Raw genomic sequence first — 17,569 nt, 5'->3', positions numbered from 1 at the left:
TAGGACATCTTTGCCCCAGGAACTGCTTTAGATGAAGTATTAGCAAGAGAAAACCTGGACTGAGTTATTTTGTCCCTAGATCCTATTTATCATGGTTGTCTGAGGCAACTGATCAAGACTAGGGCAGTGGATGCAAATGAAAAATTCCTATGGGAATATCTAGAGAGGACAGATTTTAGGGGTGATGATCTTATGACTGTTCACTAACTGGACTATTGAGGATGTTAAGTCAGGGGAACACTGCTTGAGGGAAAAGATTCCTGCTTTTTCAGGATTCTTTTAGAACCATTAGTCTCAGTTTTACTTCATGTGACAGAGTGATGCCTGGAACATTTTACACTGAAGTCTCTGAATCTGATGGTTTCTCAAAGACCCAAGAGTCTTGTAGTCAGACACTGAAGAAAACCACTATTTGTTACATTTTTAACAAGCTGCTTTGAACTGTTGTTGCCAGCAAAGGTTTCCACTTGTTTTCCCTTCCCAGAACCTTCCCCTGGTTTGATTTGACAGCTGTGCCACTGAGAAAGTCTCTCTTTAGCCAGCTGCTAGAAAAGAGAGCTTGTCTGGTGCCATCTGATGCCTGGTGCTCTACTGTACCAGGCACCCTCTGGAGACTGTCCTATAAAGCAATGTGGGCTGGTCAGCACCAAGACATCTCTCACTTCAGGTGTAGTGGAGCCTAGTGTGATACTGGATGACAAGTCTCCATTCTCCACAGCTGCTTCCAATAGTTTCTCAGAAATTCCAAAGGAAAATGCTGAGTATGATTCTAAATCTTCATAAACCATAATGAAGCCCGTGAGGAATGCTTTGTTGAGTTCTCAAGTTCTCATCCCAGCCCCTTCATGGGATTAAGCCGTGCAAGAACCAGCACTGTTGAATCTCAGATTCTTTAAATTATTCCAGCCAATTACCCTATGTACACATTTTCTTCTATGAGTTTCACTCTCTGCATTGCTCAGCAAACTTGTTTATCCCTGGTTGCCTGAGCTTTTCTATTGTTTGGTTTGTTTTTTTTTGTCTGAATTTGCTTAATACATAGTCTTGCCCTATGAACTGCTTCAGTTTCATTTGGTTTCTACTGCAGCTTCAATACAAAACTGAATTACAAAACCAAATTACAGTTATTTTGTAGTGGCTCCAGCTCTGGTTTAACAAACTAAACAGGATCAGGTCCAGTCTTTTTTTGTTGTATTTTTTTATTCCCCATGGGGGATCTTGAGAAAGCCATTGTATCCTGACAACATACTAGTGATTTAGTCAGGAGTGCTCTTTCTGTTGAGCCAGGTTTTCATCAGCACTTACTTCTACTTCCTTGCTGGTGATAATGCATTCCACCCTCACCACCACAGACTATATGATATGTCCTTCAAGAAAAAAAAGGAGGTAACTGGATACTCTGTCCAAATCCACCTGGGACAAAGCAATTCTTATTCCCTAAATTCTCTAGTTTACTGTTCTTTTGTACTTTCTGCCACCATCTTTCGTGTTTCAGTAGTGTTTACCATGATAAAACACTGCCTGCCTAGTTTTGCTTCACAGGAAACAATTTCTTTGGTGTGGCCAAAATTAGTTATGCATGTTGCACTTAGACCCCTCGCTTAATTATGATTGCTGACAGCAGCTGTTGCCACACCTGTATACCAGTTATTGTATATGCAATTTATTTTACATCTGGTATTAGAGCAAGCCCAGTCTGTAGATACTGAAGCCTAGGAGAAATCTATTCACTTGAGCATCTGGGAAGTTCTTATCAATCACTTGTGCCTAAAATATGTCAATGATTGTTTTTAGGTCTTTTTTAATCAACTGTGACACAGAAGTGAAAGACAGACAATGGTAGAGTGTGATCTACAACCTCCACTTCACTTAGTTTCTGTAAGCAAATGAAGAATTGCAGAAAAGAGACAATGTGAGAATGGGTTTGATGTAATAAAATGTCTAAGAGTTGCAGTGGCAGTGCAGTGCACAATTTTCTGTAATTGTGAAAAGGTGGAATAGTACATCCTTGAACAATCTGCAAGGTAATAAGGGTACAGTCTGTGGCTGTTGAGCTTCTTATGAAGGCAAAAGTGCAGCATGAGTCTCTAATTCTGTCTCTGCATGTCCTGTGATGCAGGGAGAGTAACCACTCCCACCATGGTCTGGGATCCTTGAAAAGAAGGAACAGTAGTATAGGGCTCCAGTCCTGCTTTTTGGATAAACTGTGAAAAAGTGAGGGCATCTGCTTTCTCTCCTGTTGGTGCCTTTCTCTCTAGGAAGAGACCCATACTGTCTCTGTACGGGAGGGCAATGGATCTGCTGAAGAGAGGCTCCTCAATCCCCAGCAACTCTCGCACGTGTCGTGAAATTTCCTGAAATACAAGATGAAACACCAGAAATTCTCATTTCTCAAACCAAGACAACAGGGCAGCATCTAAAACCATTCCATATCAGAGCAGCAGGAAAAAGTGATATTCCAAATTTTGGTACAGTTTCATGCTTGAAGTTGCAACATAAGGGGGATCTGAATCCATAAGCCTCGTGTGACATGTAAAAGCAGTGCATATCGCCTTCTCTCCAGATTTACTATCAGTGATGGCATCACATTTGGTCTCTTAATGGCATACATACAGCTCTGCTTTCATCCTTACACTTCAAAGACAAACAAGTTATGGGTGAATGAACTACAGTCTCTTCTGCTTAATGCAAAATCATCGCTGTTTGTTAAATTATAATGTGAATGACAATCTACACAAAGGTGTAAAAATAATTAGCAAAAAGTCATATTGTTAATTTAGAAAATGTATAGTTGTCTGAGCCAGCTGGATCTGGAACTGTGAGTGAGCAGAGCCTTACCATTGTTTTTGAAGTAACTTCTGAGAATTTAACTATCTAATTTGATTGAATATGAAAATACAATTTGCAAGGTTTTACTGATCTCTCATAGTATTTGCTCAAAACTTGCCCCCCAACTTTAGCTTGACTCTGAAAAGTAGTACCCTATTTTTTGTGATAACAAAAGAACACCAGACTTGTATCTTGAGTGGTTTTGATATTTAAAATACCAGCACAGTGGGATTAAAACCAGCAGTAATGTCACTTGTCCCCACTGCATAGCTTCCACATAATTAGCTGTAATTCTCTACCAAACTGCCATTTCCCCTAAACTGAAAGCAGTTTCCGTCTTGCTGAGCTGATGCTATCACTCTTATTTCTATAGTAACTGTATCAGCCTTTAATTTATATTTCTCGTTGGGAAATTGTGGCTTTAACTTTTCACCTGCTCTAGTAGACACTTCCTGAAAGACCCAAAGGGCCACATCCTGCAGAGCTCTGCATACTTGGATTCTGTCAGAATAAAGTTCTTTAAAACACAAATAACTGCCAGGATAGGACATGACCTTTGAGAGTATCTCGGTTCCACTGAGGTCTGTGAGATGTTCCCAATTTACTTGCAAGCTTTGGAAAACATTACTGAGACAGTCTCACATCCAAGCTTGCCTGTCTATCGCTTATCTAAAGGAATTTCAGTTCCTACAAGAGGAAGAATGGCTTACAGTTGGTATGTCTAACCCACGGCCTGGTATTATTCAGCAGTTGAACTAACACCATACCTAATCCTGGTATTCCAGTACTAGGGTGAGGCTTACAAAGCCTATAAAATTCTTCTACTTTGGAAAGCACTAATGACTGCAGTCTCTATCAGCTTGTAGAAAAATATTTGTGGAGGTTTGCTGTCTGAAAAATTTAGTGTTAAATTGATGCCTTTCTCTCAACGAGCAAAGTCGTGGCACTAGTTAATGTTTTTGGTAGCTTAAGTTTCAAACAAACAATTAAGATTGTGCAACCAGACAGGACTGTGGTGAAATTGCATTTTGGTACTGTAGAATAAAATAGTGTTAATACTCTAGTCACTGGAGCACAATGCTTCTTCTTTATTCTGGGTTTGAACTTCTAGCTGTGTTTTCTGGTGAAAGCAACCTCAAGCTGTGATGCAAAACATGATTTGGCTCTGTAAATGCAGTCCCTCTGTGGTTTCCACTAAGGGAGGGAAAGAGGGTAGTGAAATTTAAGTTAACTTGTTGATTTTCTGAACTTTTAGGAAGCCTTGGAAGACCAGAGTGTAGCCCTGAAATTCAGCCTTAACTATTAGTGTTTGTTAAAGAAAATATTTAGGGTTGAAAGGAAAAAGACCAATTACATGATCATAAAGTGAGGAAGAGACAGAGTTCCTGTTTGCTTTTCTGTAAGTAAAGTGTAAAAGAAGGAAATAAAAATGAGTGGCCCTTTTTGCTGCTTGAGATCAGTGGCTCAATTGCTGCGGGTTAAATCTAACTAGGTTTTCTACAAAGTTCTACAAATCAGTAAGTGGAAAATGATTTAAAAATTTTTCTGAGTGTGTGGTGCTCACATCTTGCTAAGCAATTTTATGGGGCCGGAGGGCAACATACACTTAAAGAAAGGCTAAGCACTTATGGTGCCCCAGAGAAGAAGCCCTAAATCTGCAGCCAGCTAAAGACCTGAATAGACCTGTACTCTAAAACTATGACTGTATAAATTCGGTTGTCCAGTTTCAGGCTCACTCTGAAGTGGCGCTCTGCCCGGGCAGACAGCAGGGACAGCAGGCAGGGCCAGCCGAGGGGCTGAGGGAGCTCCGGGAGCCGCAGCCGGGCGCACCTGCATGTGGCCGAAGTCCGTGACGCCCATGGCGGGCAGGCTGGAGCAGTTCACGTGGATGAGGCGCCGGCCGGAGATGCCGTTGGCCCTGAAGCATTCCTGGGCAGGGAAGCGGAGGGAAAGGCGGATCACCATCTGCCACTACCGCCCCTCTGCCGCTCACACTCGCACACGCTCACATACACACACACACCGGGTTCAGGCCCGAACCTCGTACTGGGGGAAGCCGAGCTGCGCCACCCACTCAGCCACTTCCTCGGCGCTCCAGGCCAAGAAGGGGCAGAAGCACCGCGGGCCCCCCGCGCCCTCGGGCTCAGGCTGCGGCTCTTCAGCCACTCCAGGCCCCGCGGGACCCGGGCGCGGCTCCATTCCCACATCCCCAGGCCACCACGGCAACGCGTCTGTCGGGGAACCCGTTACCTTGGCAACCAGCAGTTCCTGGTGGTGCTCCCCCTTCTCCCTTCCGCCACTCCCTCCCTGCTGTCAGCCTGCAACGCCGTCCGCGCCCCGCCGCTCTGCAGAACTAAATGTTGATTGGCTGCGTTGTCGAGGGGGGAGGCTGAGGGATGAGCACCGCGGCGCCACCACCTCCCTGCGGCCCGGCTCGCACGTACTCGCTCGGGAGTTTCCGTCCCCCCCAGCTCGGGTGTTTCCGGCCGCCCCGCTCCGGCCCCGCTCGGGTGTTTCCGGCCGCCCGCCGAGCCGTGCCCATGTCGGACGCGCTCTCCGCCGGCTCCCGCCCCGAGCCCCCGGGCGGCGACACCGCGCCCCGGGACCCCGCAGGTACGGACTGGGCAGGGGGCAGCCCGGCGGCGCGTCTTTAGCGTTGGCCTTTACGTGGTGGGTTTGCTCGTTTCTGCCGGAGAAGCCGTGTTTCCGGGTGGCAGCTCCGTGCGGTGGCGGTGCGGTGCCCGCTGCGGACAGCAGCGCCCGGGTGCCGCCCGCGGTGCCGGCTGTGCTGGGGCTGGGCCGAGAGGGGCGGGCTGTGGTCTCTGCGCGGCTCGCCTGCTCACCTGCCGCTCGGGAGCCTGGAACTGCAGCAAGAGTTCCTCCCGGTGCGGCGGGCAGAGAGAGCTTTGATGGAGGTTTGTGCGCTCCCCGGTGAGAGAGGCCCCGTCTAGCCGGGAGCTGGACTCTGCCGTGGGCTGCGTGCGCCCGGGCTGGAGCTGTCTCCTTCCAGCCCTGACTCCTGGGGACGGCCAGCGGTTCCGAGGGGCATCAGCATCCTGCCAAAGCTGGAACTTGTCCGTACTCTGTCCACTGCCTTAACGAGGTCGGAGAGCAGGGCTGTGAAGCGCGTACCGCAGTCGTGTGGGATCAGAGCTTTCCCTGAGCTTGGGAGACTCGGGGAAGACCAGGAGCCATCTTTATAGACGGTCCTTTAAGCACCGACCTAGGAATTTCCATCTCGTCAGTGCCCTCTGTGAACTGCTGCATGATTGCTTTTTCCAGGGCTTTGTCAGCTCAGCTTTACATGATGAAATTTGGCCTTGTTTTGTCCTTCTAAAGCTAGGATTAGTAGTTCCTGAATGAACCCTGCTTCTGAGAATGGCTTTACACCAAAAACATGCGTAGGTTTTTGTTCCCCCTTTCCTAGGGTTGAGGCCATTAAAAATCTTTGTTCCGCAAGGTTCTAGATGCAGCTCATAACACGAAAAACTGGTTGGCACAGGTCTTTGTTCCACACTCTGTGACCTTGTCAGTGTCTGAGTCCTGCCTGCAGGTTTTTTTTTCCTGTCAGTGTATTATAAACACCAACATTCATTTCACCTTCTCTTCCTGTATTCTGTTCGTTGCTAGAAAATGAAGACTCATCCCAAAAGACAGAGCCTGCAGATCAGCTAGTTGGTTCTTTGGAGTCCAGTACTTCGCAGAGCGGGTAGGAAAACCTTTTTGTGTGTTGTGGCCCACATGCGTGACAGTCTGTTTCACTCCTGTGACCTCTTCCGTATGGCAGTTTGTTCTGTGCAGGTAAAAAGAAGGGACTGGAGATTGAATTTTCTGCTTCGGGACAGTATATACCAGAATCAGTATGGGAGGACCTGTTCTTACAGGCTTCAAGGTTATTTCAAAGCTTGTGAAATGTAGTTCATGGTTCAGCTATTCAAATCACAGAGTCATTCAGCTTGAAAGGAACCCTATGCAGTTTTACAATTCATCATAAGAGCTAGTACATTTTCAGGGGGAAATTTTCTATATCCTATCTGAAGAATACTTTAATAATTGAGCATGCCTACTGTCAGTAGATTTGGTAGAAGCTGGATAAGTTCTATAATGCCATAGAAATAACAATTTGAAAATAAAAGCCACATTTGCCCTGTTCAAGTCTTCTCTGTGGATGCAGAATGAGTCTTAATTGAGCTGTTTATTTTATTTTATTTTTAATTATTCCATGCTTCCTTGCTAATGAGAATATTTCTCATTTCTGAAAGGAGACATTTGAAGAAATACATTTTTTTCCGTTAATGCCGTATTCTCATGTTTCTGATCCTTTAAAGCAAGGCAGTTGACATTGGTTTTATACTGCTGTGAGAAGATTTTGGTTTTCAAAAGTGCAAATATTTCTATTCCTATTTAATACTAGGTTGCTTCTCATAGTAGTTTCACATATGTAATGAGAGCATTACAGAGGATACTCTTCTGGCATATGAGCTTGTTTGGGATTATAAATCTAGCTATAGACAACATGCAGCAATTTTTTTCAATATAATTTAGAAGAAAACCCTCAACAGAGAATAAATACCAGAGACATTTCCTTTCTTGCCCATTATTTTCCTGCTATGTACCATTCTTATTATTTTAGCATGTCCATTTTATTTTGTTACAGTGCAGTACTCAGACCTCTTTGCTTAAGTTATTGTGTTGCCCATTGTATGTCTTACTTCTTGCTTATCTGTGGAGTATATTTGAATATGGCAGAGACACTTGGGTGCCCCCTGTATCTGTTGGGATTGCAGTAGGAAAAGGTATAGTAAAAAAAGCATAATGGGCCACTTAAATAGATGACATTCTCAGGATGGCTGTCAAAATGGTTCTGAATTCTTTCACTGATCCAGCTGACCTTTGAGGGAGTATGCAGATGCCATGCAGTAGCTGGCGTAAAAGAAGTTGTCCTTTCTTGGGCAGAAAAGTTGCTACTGATGTCTGTCCTTAGCGTCCTATTGGTGAACCAGCATGCTGTGAGGTGAGTGCAGTGAATCTCTGCTATCTAAAGGACAGTAAATATGGAGTATCCCACTGAAGTTGCTCCCCCTGGCTCACATGGAAGGTAATCACGCAGAGATGGCAGGACTGGGGTGGGCAGGCATTCTTTGTCCAGTTGGCAGGTGCTGACCACAGAAGCTTGTTCTTTCAGTTTGTTGGAATTTCAGGTCCAGAGCAGTGATTCCTCTGCTGGCTGTTGCTGAATTCCTCTCTTCCTCCAAAAGGTCACAATCTGGGCCGCACCTGAGCACGGGCACAACAGAGCACTCAAAGGAAGAAATTGGCACGCTGGGGTACCAGAAAGTGGCTGAACTAGAGGAGAAGCTGCCTGACCAAGTCCAGTCTCTCAAAAAGGTAGATGGATGTTTCTTATGTCTGAGAACAAAGAAGTGAAGCAACAGTTCTCCCACCTTACCTGCTACTGTGCTTGTCACTATGGGATTGAGGCTCCAGGGGTTGTGTTAAGATAAAAGTAGTATTAACATAGATTCAGTTACATTTTTTCCTGTGCATTAGTGGGAGATAAACAGTATCAGTCTAATTTCCAAAATCTCTCTTGTGTCTTCTGCTGGTCCTTGCTTCCTTGCTTCCTTGCTCACTGAGGCTTCAAGGTAATTCTTACCTTCTGCTCCTACCTGTTGCTTCTGGAAATTCCATTCTTGCAGATTTATGGAAGAGGGAACTGAAAAGCCCTTGTTTCTTCTTGTGAGCAGCCAGTTTATTTGCCTTACAGACAGAGTCAGGAAAACCTGTGCAAGTGACACTGAGTTCAGGACCTGTGACTTTGCGTAAGAGCGGCCCTAGTGAACCAGATGGACTTCTAACTGGGATGCAGCAATGACAGTTTGATTGTAGTCTAGATGCACACAGAGCTGAGAGGCTCTCCCTAGAGAGATTGTGTGTTGGGAATTCTTTCCAAGAATAATCAGCTAAATCTATAAATTTGTTGCTTTGTTGAGCGGTGACAATTAACTCTGATGCAAGTGCAAAAATGTGCCTGCCCAGGACTCCTGGGGAGGCCAAGGGGAGTGAAATCAGTGAAACTAATGCAGCTTTGACTTCAAAGTTCATGACTTGGTGCAGTGGGGAAAACAATGCTGAGTGGTGTCTCAGAGCTAGCCTACACTAATAATAGAAGCTTCTGCAGGTCTGACTTGGTTTCATAAAGATACCTGTGTTACTAATGAGTTGTTTCAAATCTAGGTAGAGACTTTTTAACCGGAATGATCTCTGTGACAATATTTCTTATGTCCTTTGTGCAGGAAGCTGTTCCATTAACCAGCTACCATGTACCTCAGGGAGTAGGGGATATAGTCATGATTCAGTCAGATCACACTGGTGCCGTGGATATCCTTTCAGCTGAGCTGGAGACCGCAGACCTCCTTGGGGAGCAGAGAAAAGGTGAGTCCTGAAGGCAGAACTGTTGTTTGGGTAACTTTTTAAGTGCCTGCCCTTGCTAGAAGAACAGAGACTGTCCTGGAGATACTTCTAATTCCTGCTGGAAATTTGGGCTCCTGGTTAGTGAGTGGAAAAAATTCACATCTGGGGCTTTTGGGAGCAGGCCCCAGAATGCAGGTCCCATACCAGAAATGGCTTCACTGTTTTCAGGCAACAGTCAGTAGTAAAAAGTCATGTAAGCCTATGACTCTTCCCTTGTCTCAGCTCAGCCTCCCCCTCTGGCTGCACCCACCATGTGGACCACTGAGAAGATGAAGGAATTCAAAGCCAAGATGGGAAAGGAGAAGAATGGCCGGATGGTGGTGAAGCGAGGCGAGGTGGTGACAGTCCGTGTTCCAACCCATCCTGATGGGAAATGCATTTGCTGGGAGTTTGCTACAGATGACTATGACATTGGGTTTGGAGTCTATTTTGACTGGACCACAGTTACTAGCACTGCCATTACCGTTCAGGTCAGTGAATCCAGTGATGAGGAGGATGAAGAGGAGGATGAGGAAATTGAAGGTTAGTGCAGATCTTATAAAGGTTAATTTGTGTTGCTTATTGCCATGCTGTTGAGAGTATCTGTCAGATGCTATAATTTCCATCTACTTTGTTTAGTCAGCCCGTTTGCTATCTCTGCAGCCTTTTGGGCTCTTGGTTAGAGTGATTAGAAAGCATTTGGCCCTTCCTGCTTCAGCATATATTAATGGCTGTCCTCTTCAAGAGCATTCTTAAAATTGAACACATGGAAAAATAAGATCAGAATTCACTCAGTCAACTTCTAGCTGATAAAAAGATGAAAGACTGAAATTTTAACCCGATTCTTTTTGTTAGACTCTCAGACTGAGAAATGTCTGGTGGTGAGTGGAGGCAAGAAGATTTTGTTTTGGGGTGTTGTATTTTGGGGGGATTTGTTTATTTGTTGTTTTGTTTTTTGTTTGTTTGGTTTTTTCTTTGTTTTGGTTATTTTTGGGGGTGATGGTGTTGTTTGTTGTTGTTTGTTGGGGGGGTGGGGAAGTTTGCTTGTTTTTTGTTTTTTTCTTTTTTTCCCCTGTACATCAGTAGCTCCTTCTGACTGTATTTGAAATGTTTGCTACCTGTGTCACTCTAATTGGGAAACACACAGTAATGTTGCCTGTTTTGTGGCTTCAGAGTATGTGTGACCAGTGTAGCTGGGGGGTTTGTGTCTGAATTTTGCAGGCCCTGTAAATAGGGGTAGGTTCCTTTATGAGGAATTCTCTTGGAGAAGTGAATTAAGGACATAAACACTATGAGGTAACAGCAAAGATCTTTCCTGCCTCTCTTTGCTTCAAGTCTGTATGGTAGGACTGCTCTTGCATGTATAAAAGCAGCGAGGTGTCTAAAAGGTAAGCTAAAAAAGAGAGGAGACTGGGCTGGAGGGCTATCCCATCAGTATTCCCAAGAGAACTGGTTCTTGTTATGACCTTTGTTATGATAAGGGAAACTGGACTTTGTGGGAATTATTTGCAGAAAGGTTGGAGGGGATGCTCTGGATAATGCTATCACAGTTAGCTTTCCATGTAGCTGCAAGTCTGTGTTACATTCTGGTCCTGTTAGTCTTGTTCTGGGTTATGTAGTGGTTCTGGCCTACTTACTTGTCTCCTCTCTCCCATTCAGGACTGTCCCCTGCAGGTGATGTGGAACGGGGTTCCAAAAGCTATCTGCGGAACCGCTATGGAGAGATCATGCCTGTGTACCGGAGGAACAGCCACCGGGAGGTACAGGCAGGCAGCCATGAGTACCCGGGCGAGGGCATCTACCTGCTGAAATTTGATAACTCGTACTCTCTGCTCCGCAATAAGACTCTGTTCTTTCACGTCTACTACACTGGCTGAAGAGGAGGGAAGGGGCAAGGATGGCAGGCAGGTGATGGTGAGTGTAGCAGGCTGCCACCCAGCCCTGGTACTGCCTGACACACTGCTGTGTGACAGAACCATGGCGCAATTCTGCCAGCTCTTCTTCAGACTTGAACTGGTTCTCCCCACACCCTTCTTCCTTCTTCCCCACCGTCCCCGGGGAGAAAGGTAGTTGTGACTGCCTGGTTGTTCCTAGGCAGCTGCTCTTTCTCCAAAACTTCAGGAGGTCTGCTCCATGCAGGCATTGGGCTGGGCCTTCACGTCACAGCTGGCAATTGCCCAGAAGCCACATTCAGGTGGTTGTGGTTCTGATCTGTTGTGCTGTTACAAAATGAAGTGAAAATAATCTGTTACTATTTTGTGAATAACTTTTCCAACTCTCCTGCTGCATCTGCATCACTAGAGGTCAGCTGTTAGCTTCAGTGAGCCAGAAGCACAGCTGGCTTGTCAGTTAGCCAGGGTAACCCCATCACCTACCATCGCTACAGCCACCAGCAGTCAGTGCTTCCTTCACTCACATGAGTGGGTGGGAGTGCAGCTGGCCAGCAGCACCCTGTGCTGCAGTGACTTGGCAGTGCTACAACAGGTGGGCCCCAAATAGCAGTCACAGCTCATGCTTGAACAGGGGGTGGGAGCAGGGTGCACACCTCATAGTCCATAGGAAGACTTTTCCACAGATTAAGAATTGGATGTTGTATCTGTTGATTATAGGCATATGTAGATAATTAAAACCTCAGCGATTACCAGAAGTTTTTTCTGTAATCCAGATGTGAAGCAGAAGACATTACTTAGCACCATGCTGAATGAATACAAAATGGTTGGAATACAACTAATAAATACACAGGAAATGTTTCTTAGTAGCAGGATGTTGGTTCACTGCTATTGCACCCATATGTAGCAAGGAAAAGGCTCCCAGAGAAATGCAGTTTGTCAGCTGCTATTGCTGTTGCAAAGGTATTGTTAGGAAGTTTCTTGGCATGTTTTTGTGACTAGTGATGATATCAGTTATCAGCTTCTGCTTAAGTAGTGGCTGAGTTGAGCAAGGAAAAGTTAATCCATCAGAGATGAATTTTAAAACATGTTAATTGTTGTTTATTTTAATACTTTTAACTTGAAATAGTTCTCTTTTCTAAGAATACTGCTGTATTTACATTTTGATACCTCTTTGCAGAGACAAAAAATTACTTTCCATGGTGATACTAGAAAAGTTCTGAGTTTTATTTTTAAATCGTGCAGGTAAAGCACCTCTACTTGGTCCATTCCTTCTATTGAGAGGAAATGATGGACAGAATTACTTGGGGTAGTTAAAGCCAAAGATTTTGCTCTCATAGGAGGGCTGCATATTTCCTATAAAGGGTATATTGTAATGCTGTACAATTCGCTCTATATTCAAACTTACTTTTAACTATCTCTGCTTACTGATTCACTGCTCCAGAGCACTTAGTAGGTCAAAATGGTAAGAGAGAAAGCAGTTGAGCAGCCCAAGCTGTGAGCAGGAGGAGTGGAAATTGGAAGAGCATTGCTTGGAGTACAGTGGTTTACTGGGCGAGTGGGCAAGGAGCAGAGTTGCTGCTGCTTTGGGCCCTGAGATGGGGAGAAAACAGCCACCTTCCTCAAAAGAGAGAGTGTGTTCACCAGGATGGGGGGGAACTGCAAAGCTACCTTATTCAAGCAGGTCAAGCACAGGGAGACAAAACAGTAGGGCTTGGTATCTGTCAGAGCAAGATGCTCTTTCAGTTAGCAGCTTGGAGAGGGCTATTCCTTCCTTTGACCTCTCATGGATGAAATGAAGAAACATCCTGTGGCCTTTATACAGCACCTGAATCAGGCCTGAACAATTTAGGTAAGGTGGTTTTTTTTTTTCATCCTTTGTCTATCAAGTTCCTAGATATTGCTGATGGAGTGACACACTTCACTTCTAACAGAGAAGTAGTAGTGGTTTGTTTGCTGATAAAAAAAACATCAGTTTTCACAACATTTCATAGTTGGTGTGTTGTGTATAGCCTAGGAAATAAGAGGCTGGAGGAACAGCACTGCAGACAGGGATCTGGGGGTCCTGGTTGATGACAAGTTGAACATGAGCCAGCAGCGCCCTGGCAGCCAGGAGGGCCAGCGCTGTCCTGGGATGTATCAGGCACAGCATGGCCAGCTGGGGAAGGGAGGGATTGTCCTCTGCTGCTCTGCACTGGGGCAGCCTCACCTCAAGTGCTGGGGGCAGTTTTCATAGCCACAATATAAAAAAGACATTAAGCCATTAAAGACCATCCAAAGGAGAGCCACAAGGGTGGTGAAGGGTGTGGAGGGGAAGCCATGTGAGAAGTGGCTGAGGTCACTTGGTCTGTTCAGGCTGGAGGAGAGGAGACTGAGGGGAAACCTCATTGCAGTTACAGCTTCCTCGTGAGGGGCGGGCACTGATCTCTTCAATCTTGAGACCAGTAACAGGACTCAAGGAAATGGCCTGAAGCTGAGTCAGAGGAGGTTTAGGTTGGGTATAAGGAAAAAGTTTTTCATTCAGATGGTGGCTGAGCACTGGGACAGGCTCCCCAGGGAAGTGGTCACAGCGCCAAGACTGACAGAGTTCAAGGAGTGTTTGGACAACACTCTCAGGTGCATGTTCTGATTGTTGGGGTGTCCTGAGACAGGAGCTGGACTCAATGATCATGATGAGTCTCTTCTAACTCAAGGTACTCTGATTCTATGAACGTTTTGTACCAAGTCACTGGAGAAAAACCCTAAAACTATTTATGATCACACAGAAAACACTGGGCCAATGCCAGAAGAAAAGTTGCACATAAAATACGGAAGTTGGTCATGTCCCAGAGCAGTAAGATCAGCCACATACATGTATGGTCAATGCCAGGGCTCTTCAGGCTGTTCTTCAGCCTCTGGGAAAACTTGGTGGTGTTGAAACTCCATGGTGAAATTTTGCAGGACTGTTGAAGGAAATAAAATAGGAATTACATTTTTCCTAGAGGTTTCACTAGGTTGTTTCTTACCTTATATTTTATGTTGTTAATTAGGAAAAAATACTTTGGTTCATCACTCAATGCTTGTCAAGGAAGTGTTTTTGTAAAAGTGGGTACAAGCTTAAGTCAATCTGTGAACTCCAAATTGTCACAAATTTATGGAATTACCTAGTTCCATTACCTAAAAGACTGTATCAGGTAAAATCTTACAGTAGAGGATTAGACTAATAATTTTCTTCCCACAGATGATGTAGGAAGTAAAAGATACCAACGACATGGAAATGGCAGGTTTATTTAGTAAATGCTTTAACAGCACAAGGCAGTCTCTGAAAATAAGAGAAAATAAGGTCAATGCTAGAATTAACTGTCGCAGATTGTCAGGAGATGGGACTATACTTCTTTTCCAGCTTCAGTGGGTCTTATGAGAAAGAAGGAAGAAGGTCTGTATCCTTACAAATTATGGTCTCTATCCGTCTGATACAGACTGTAACAGCTGATGTGAAAGCAGGAAAATTTGAGGAAGTTCAATAATTTAAATTCAGACAGAAATTCAGAAATTCTCAAAAATCTCTTGGCTCTTCAGGCCTTTAGACTCAGAAAAGTGTTTAAATAATTTTTTCTTAGAAATGAGATTTTTTTCATGTGCTGTTTTATAAAATAAATAAACATTTCATTAAAAGTTTATTGAAATTGTCATTGCTAATAAAATTGGAATTATTGAAACCTCTAGAAACACTCTAAACGCAGTTAACAGTTTAATTGTATTTTGCACATTTATTCATACCCCTATAGTAAAACAAGTCCTTAAAAAGCTGACAACAAAATCCAGCAGTAGCAGTTGAGTATTATGAAGACACTTCTGCAGCTCAGGCCACCTGAGTTACTCATCACATTCTGCAATTGACAGTATCCTTTCATAACAGCTTTTGGTTTAAAGGAGAGTTGAGTTAGAAAAGCAAATCACAAGGAAATATATGTTTGGGGATTTTACTCCCCTACCCTTTTTAAAGTGTTAGTTTGCGAATAATGAAAATTACTGATTAAAAATGTGACAAAGAGATTAATGAAGCATCATTCAGATATCAGGATCAGTCATGTCAGTCAGCTCACACAGATACAGTACAAAATACTTGGACAGACAAGGACTGGAAGGCAGGGCTGTGCCAGGAACATCAGAAATGATCATGATGTGGCTACAATGTTTGACTCCTCCAGTACTTATGGATTACAGTACCCCTGTGCCTCATGAAGCACTACATGCAGCAGTAACTGTAGGATGCCTAGTTCTCCTCATATGCTCTAAAGGCTGTTCTCATGGCTTCCAAACCCATCCCCTCTCCCTCCTCACCAGCTATCCTGCACTCCAGGTCAGTGCTGTGAACCAGGTGTAACCCATCTCCAGCACACACAGCCCCACAGGCACAGCACCCCAGCACGTGTAACCTGTCTCCCACACAGCTCTGCAGGTACAGCAGCCTGGTCTAGTTGAAGGTGTGCCTGCCTATGGGAAAGCAGTTGCAACTAGATTATATTCAAGGTCCTTTTCCAATCCAAAACATTCTATGATTTTATGAGTAAATGTGACAATAATTTAACAAGATATGATGGCAAGGTATACATAATTGTTTACTGCATAGAGGGCAGGGTCAGACAAAACTGTCAGGGAGACCCTGTGCTGAGTCAGGAGGCTCAGAAAGGACCTCCTTATTTCTTAAACTCCTTGAGAGGAATTTAGGTGTGTCTGGATCCAGACTTAGTCCCAGACTTGGCTAGCAGTTTACATCTAAAGGATTATGTGCACAGTCAATCCTGTATCTCACTTAGCTAAGATTTCAAGGTTTTGTGTGCTATTTAGCATTTAGTGAGAATTCACTAGCAAGGAATCTCTCAGCCTCAAGAAGTTAACCCTAAGAGGCATCACTAGTCAAGTGGGGATCCTGGGGTACAGCCTGCTGCCATGAAAGATACAGTAACAGGCCCTGGGCTGTCCACTGTTTAGAGTAAGATGATTGACTTACAGTCATATTTGCACACAGGCAGTATTTTGGGTTTTCTTGTGTGGAACTGGTCCTAAGCTTTTGAGCAAGACTTACGGCCCTTAACTATTGTGATCTTATCTGTCTTCTCAGAGTCAGTCCTCCTGACCACCACTGGTGGCTGGCTATTGCTTGAGCAGAAGTGGGAGGGGAGAGCACACTGTCCCCTAGGCACTAAGCAGAAGAAGATGGAATAGACCCTTCAGTCTGACCACAGTGTCAGCATTGCCCCACTCAATGATTGCTGTTGGTCCTTGGCTGTGAGATCTGCAGAACCCTATGTGTGTCTGCTGGTTAACATATTTAGCACCTGTTTGGCACCTACTCTGCTTTCTAATTAAGATTTCTTTATGTTGAAGGGAACTCTGACTTGTATGTACATGAGATGTTCCAGAATTGATCTTCAGCTGCACAGCTTGTTGCAGGCTAGTGGGTTATCTCCATTTAAAACTATACTGTAGCCTCCCTGTTGCTAGCTTGCAGCTACTACCCTCTTCTGTCTGTTGCTCATAATAAGATTTGAAATACGTTTTGTCATGTTTTAAAAAATTAATAAGGCCTGCCTCACAACCAGTTTTGATCACTTGCTGACACATAGATAGTATGTGCCAGTTTTCAATCCATTAGTTAATGGGTTTTGGTAAGATAAATTGCACTGTAGGTAGCAAACCTATTGTTCAGTTCCCTGCTTTCTGAAGTGTGGACCAATCTTTAATAAGGCTTGGGTCACTCTTTTGGAACTGTGCCCATCTACCTGGTCTCATTGACTTAAGCCCAAAAGCAGCACTGAATGTGGAATATCATCCCAATGAGTATGTGCCCAGCCTGCAAATGCAGCCTGCCCACAGGCCTGCTGCAGTGGAACTGAAAGCATTTGGTGTGTGTTGTTTCACTGCTTAAGTTCCCCAGAAGTATCTGGTATCTTTTATGAACACAAGATAGTTTAAGGAATATTTAATCATCAGGAAAGCTTCACAGTTGTGCAGGATAATTCCTCTTTTTTTTTCATTTTCTTGTATTTCCCTATGATACAAATATGTTGTTTCTCAGGTATTCAAATAGCATTTATTATCAAAGTGACAACTTCTTTTTGGAAGGATATGCAGTTTTTAATAATTTTGTGATAAATCAAATAGCTTGGCTGTGTGGCTAGTGATTAACAGCAGCCATTCCTATTCAATATCAAACCCCTAGTTGTTTCAAAGAAATAATCTTATTTCACATGTGTAATTTTTTCAGTTTGGTATATTTCCTGGATTTGTATTCAATCCTGCTAGCTGGCTTAGGCTGTTATGGAAACCCTTCTTTCTTATTTAAATAGACATGTTTGGAATTAGACCTTGGGTCAAGAAAGAAAAATAAAGTTTAAATGCAGTTGCACTTCAGA

The 17,569-nt window shown here is 44.2% G+C and overlaps 2 protein-coding genes across 2 annotated transcripts; one reads left to right on the top strand and one right to left on the bottom strand.

The window, feature by feature from the left end:
- Positions 1-125: 125 nt before the first annotated feature.
- Positions 126-5,028, bottom strand: SAMD15 (sterile alpha motif domain containing 15). Its single transcript, XM_088058067.1, has 3 exons — positions 4,870-5,028; positions 4,660-4,758; positions 126-2,354 (listed from the first exon to the last, which is right to left on the bottom strand). The coding sequence occupies exons 1-3, from the start codon at positions 5,026-5,028 to the stop codon at positions 2,088-2,090; spliced, it is 525 nt and encodes a 174-aa protein (XP_087914193.1). The 3' UTR covers positions 126-2,087.
- A 116-nt stretch (positions 5,029-5,144) lies between these two features.
- TMED8 (transmembrane p24 trafficking protein family member 8) lies at positions 5,145-16,109 on the top strand. Its single transcript, XM_014249919.2, has 6 exons — positions 5,145-5,442; positions 6,460-6,538; positions 8,088-8,217; positions 9,126-9,264; positions 9,526-9,825; positions 10,942-16,109. Exons 1-6 carry the CDS (start codon positions 5,226-5,228, stop codon positions 11,157-11,159), a joined length of 1,083 nt encoding a protein of 360 aa, XP_014105394.2. The 5' UTR covers positions 5,145-5,225; the 3' UTR covers positions 11,160-16,109.
- Positions 16,110-17,569: the final 1,460 nt, after the last annotated feature.

The sequence above is a fragment of the Pseudopodoces humilis genome, chromosome 7 (assembly GCF_049639895.1).
Source record: "Pseudopodoces humilis isolate 2021_Gansu_Grassland_sample_001 chromosome 7, ASM4963989v1, whole genome shotgun sequence".
Taxonomy (NCBI): domain Eukaryota; kingdom Metazoa; phylum Chordata; class Aves; order Passeriformes; family Paridae; genus Pseudopodoces; species Pseudopodoces humilis.
Note: the sequence above shows the minus strand (reverse complement) of the source record. Positions and strands in the feature narration are given on the sequence as shown.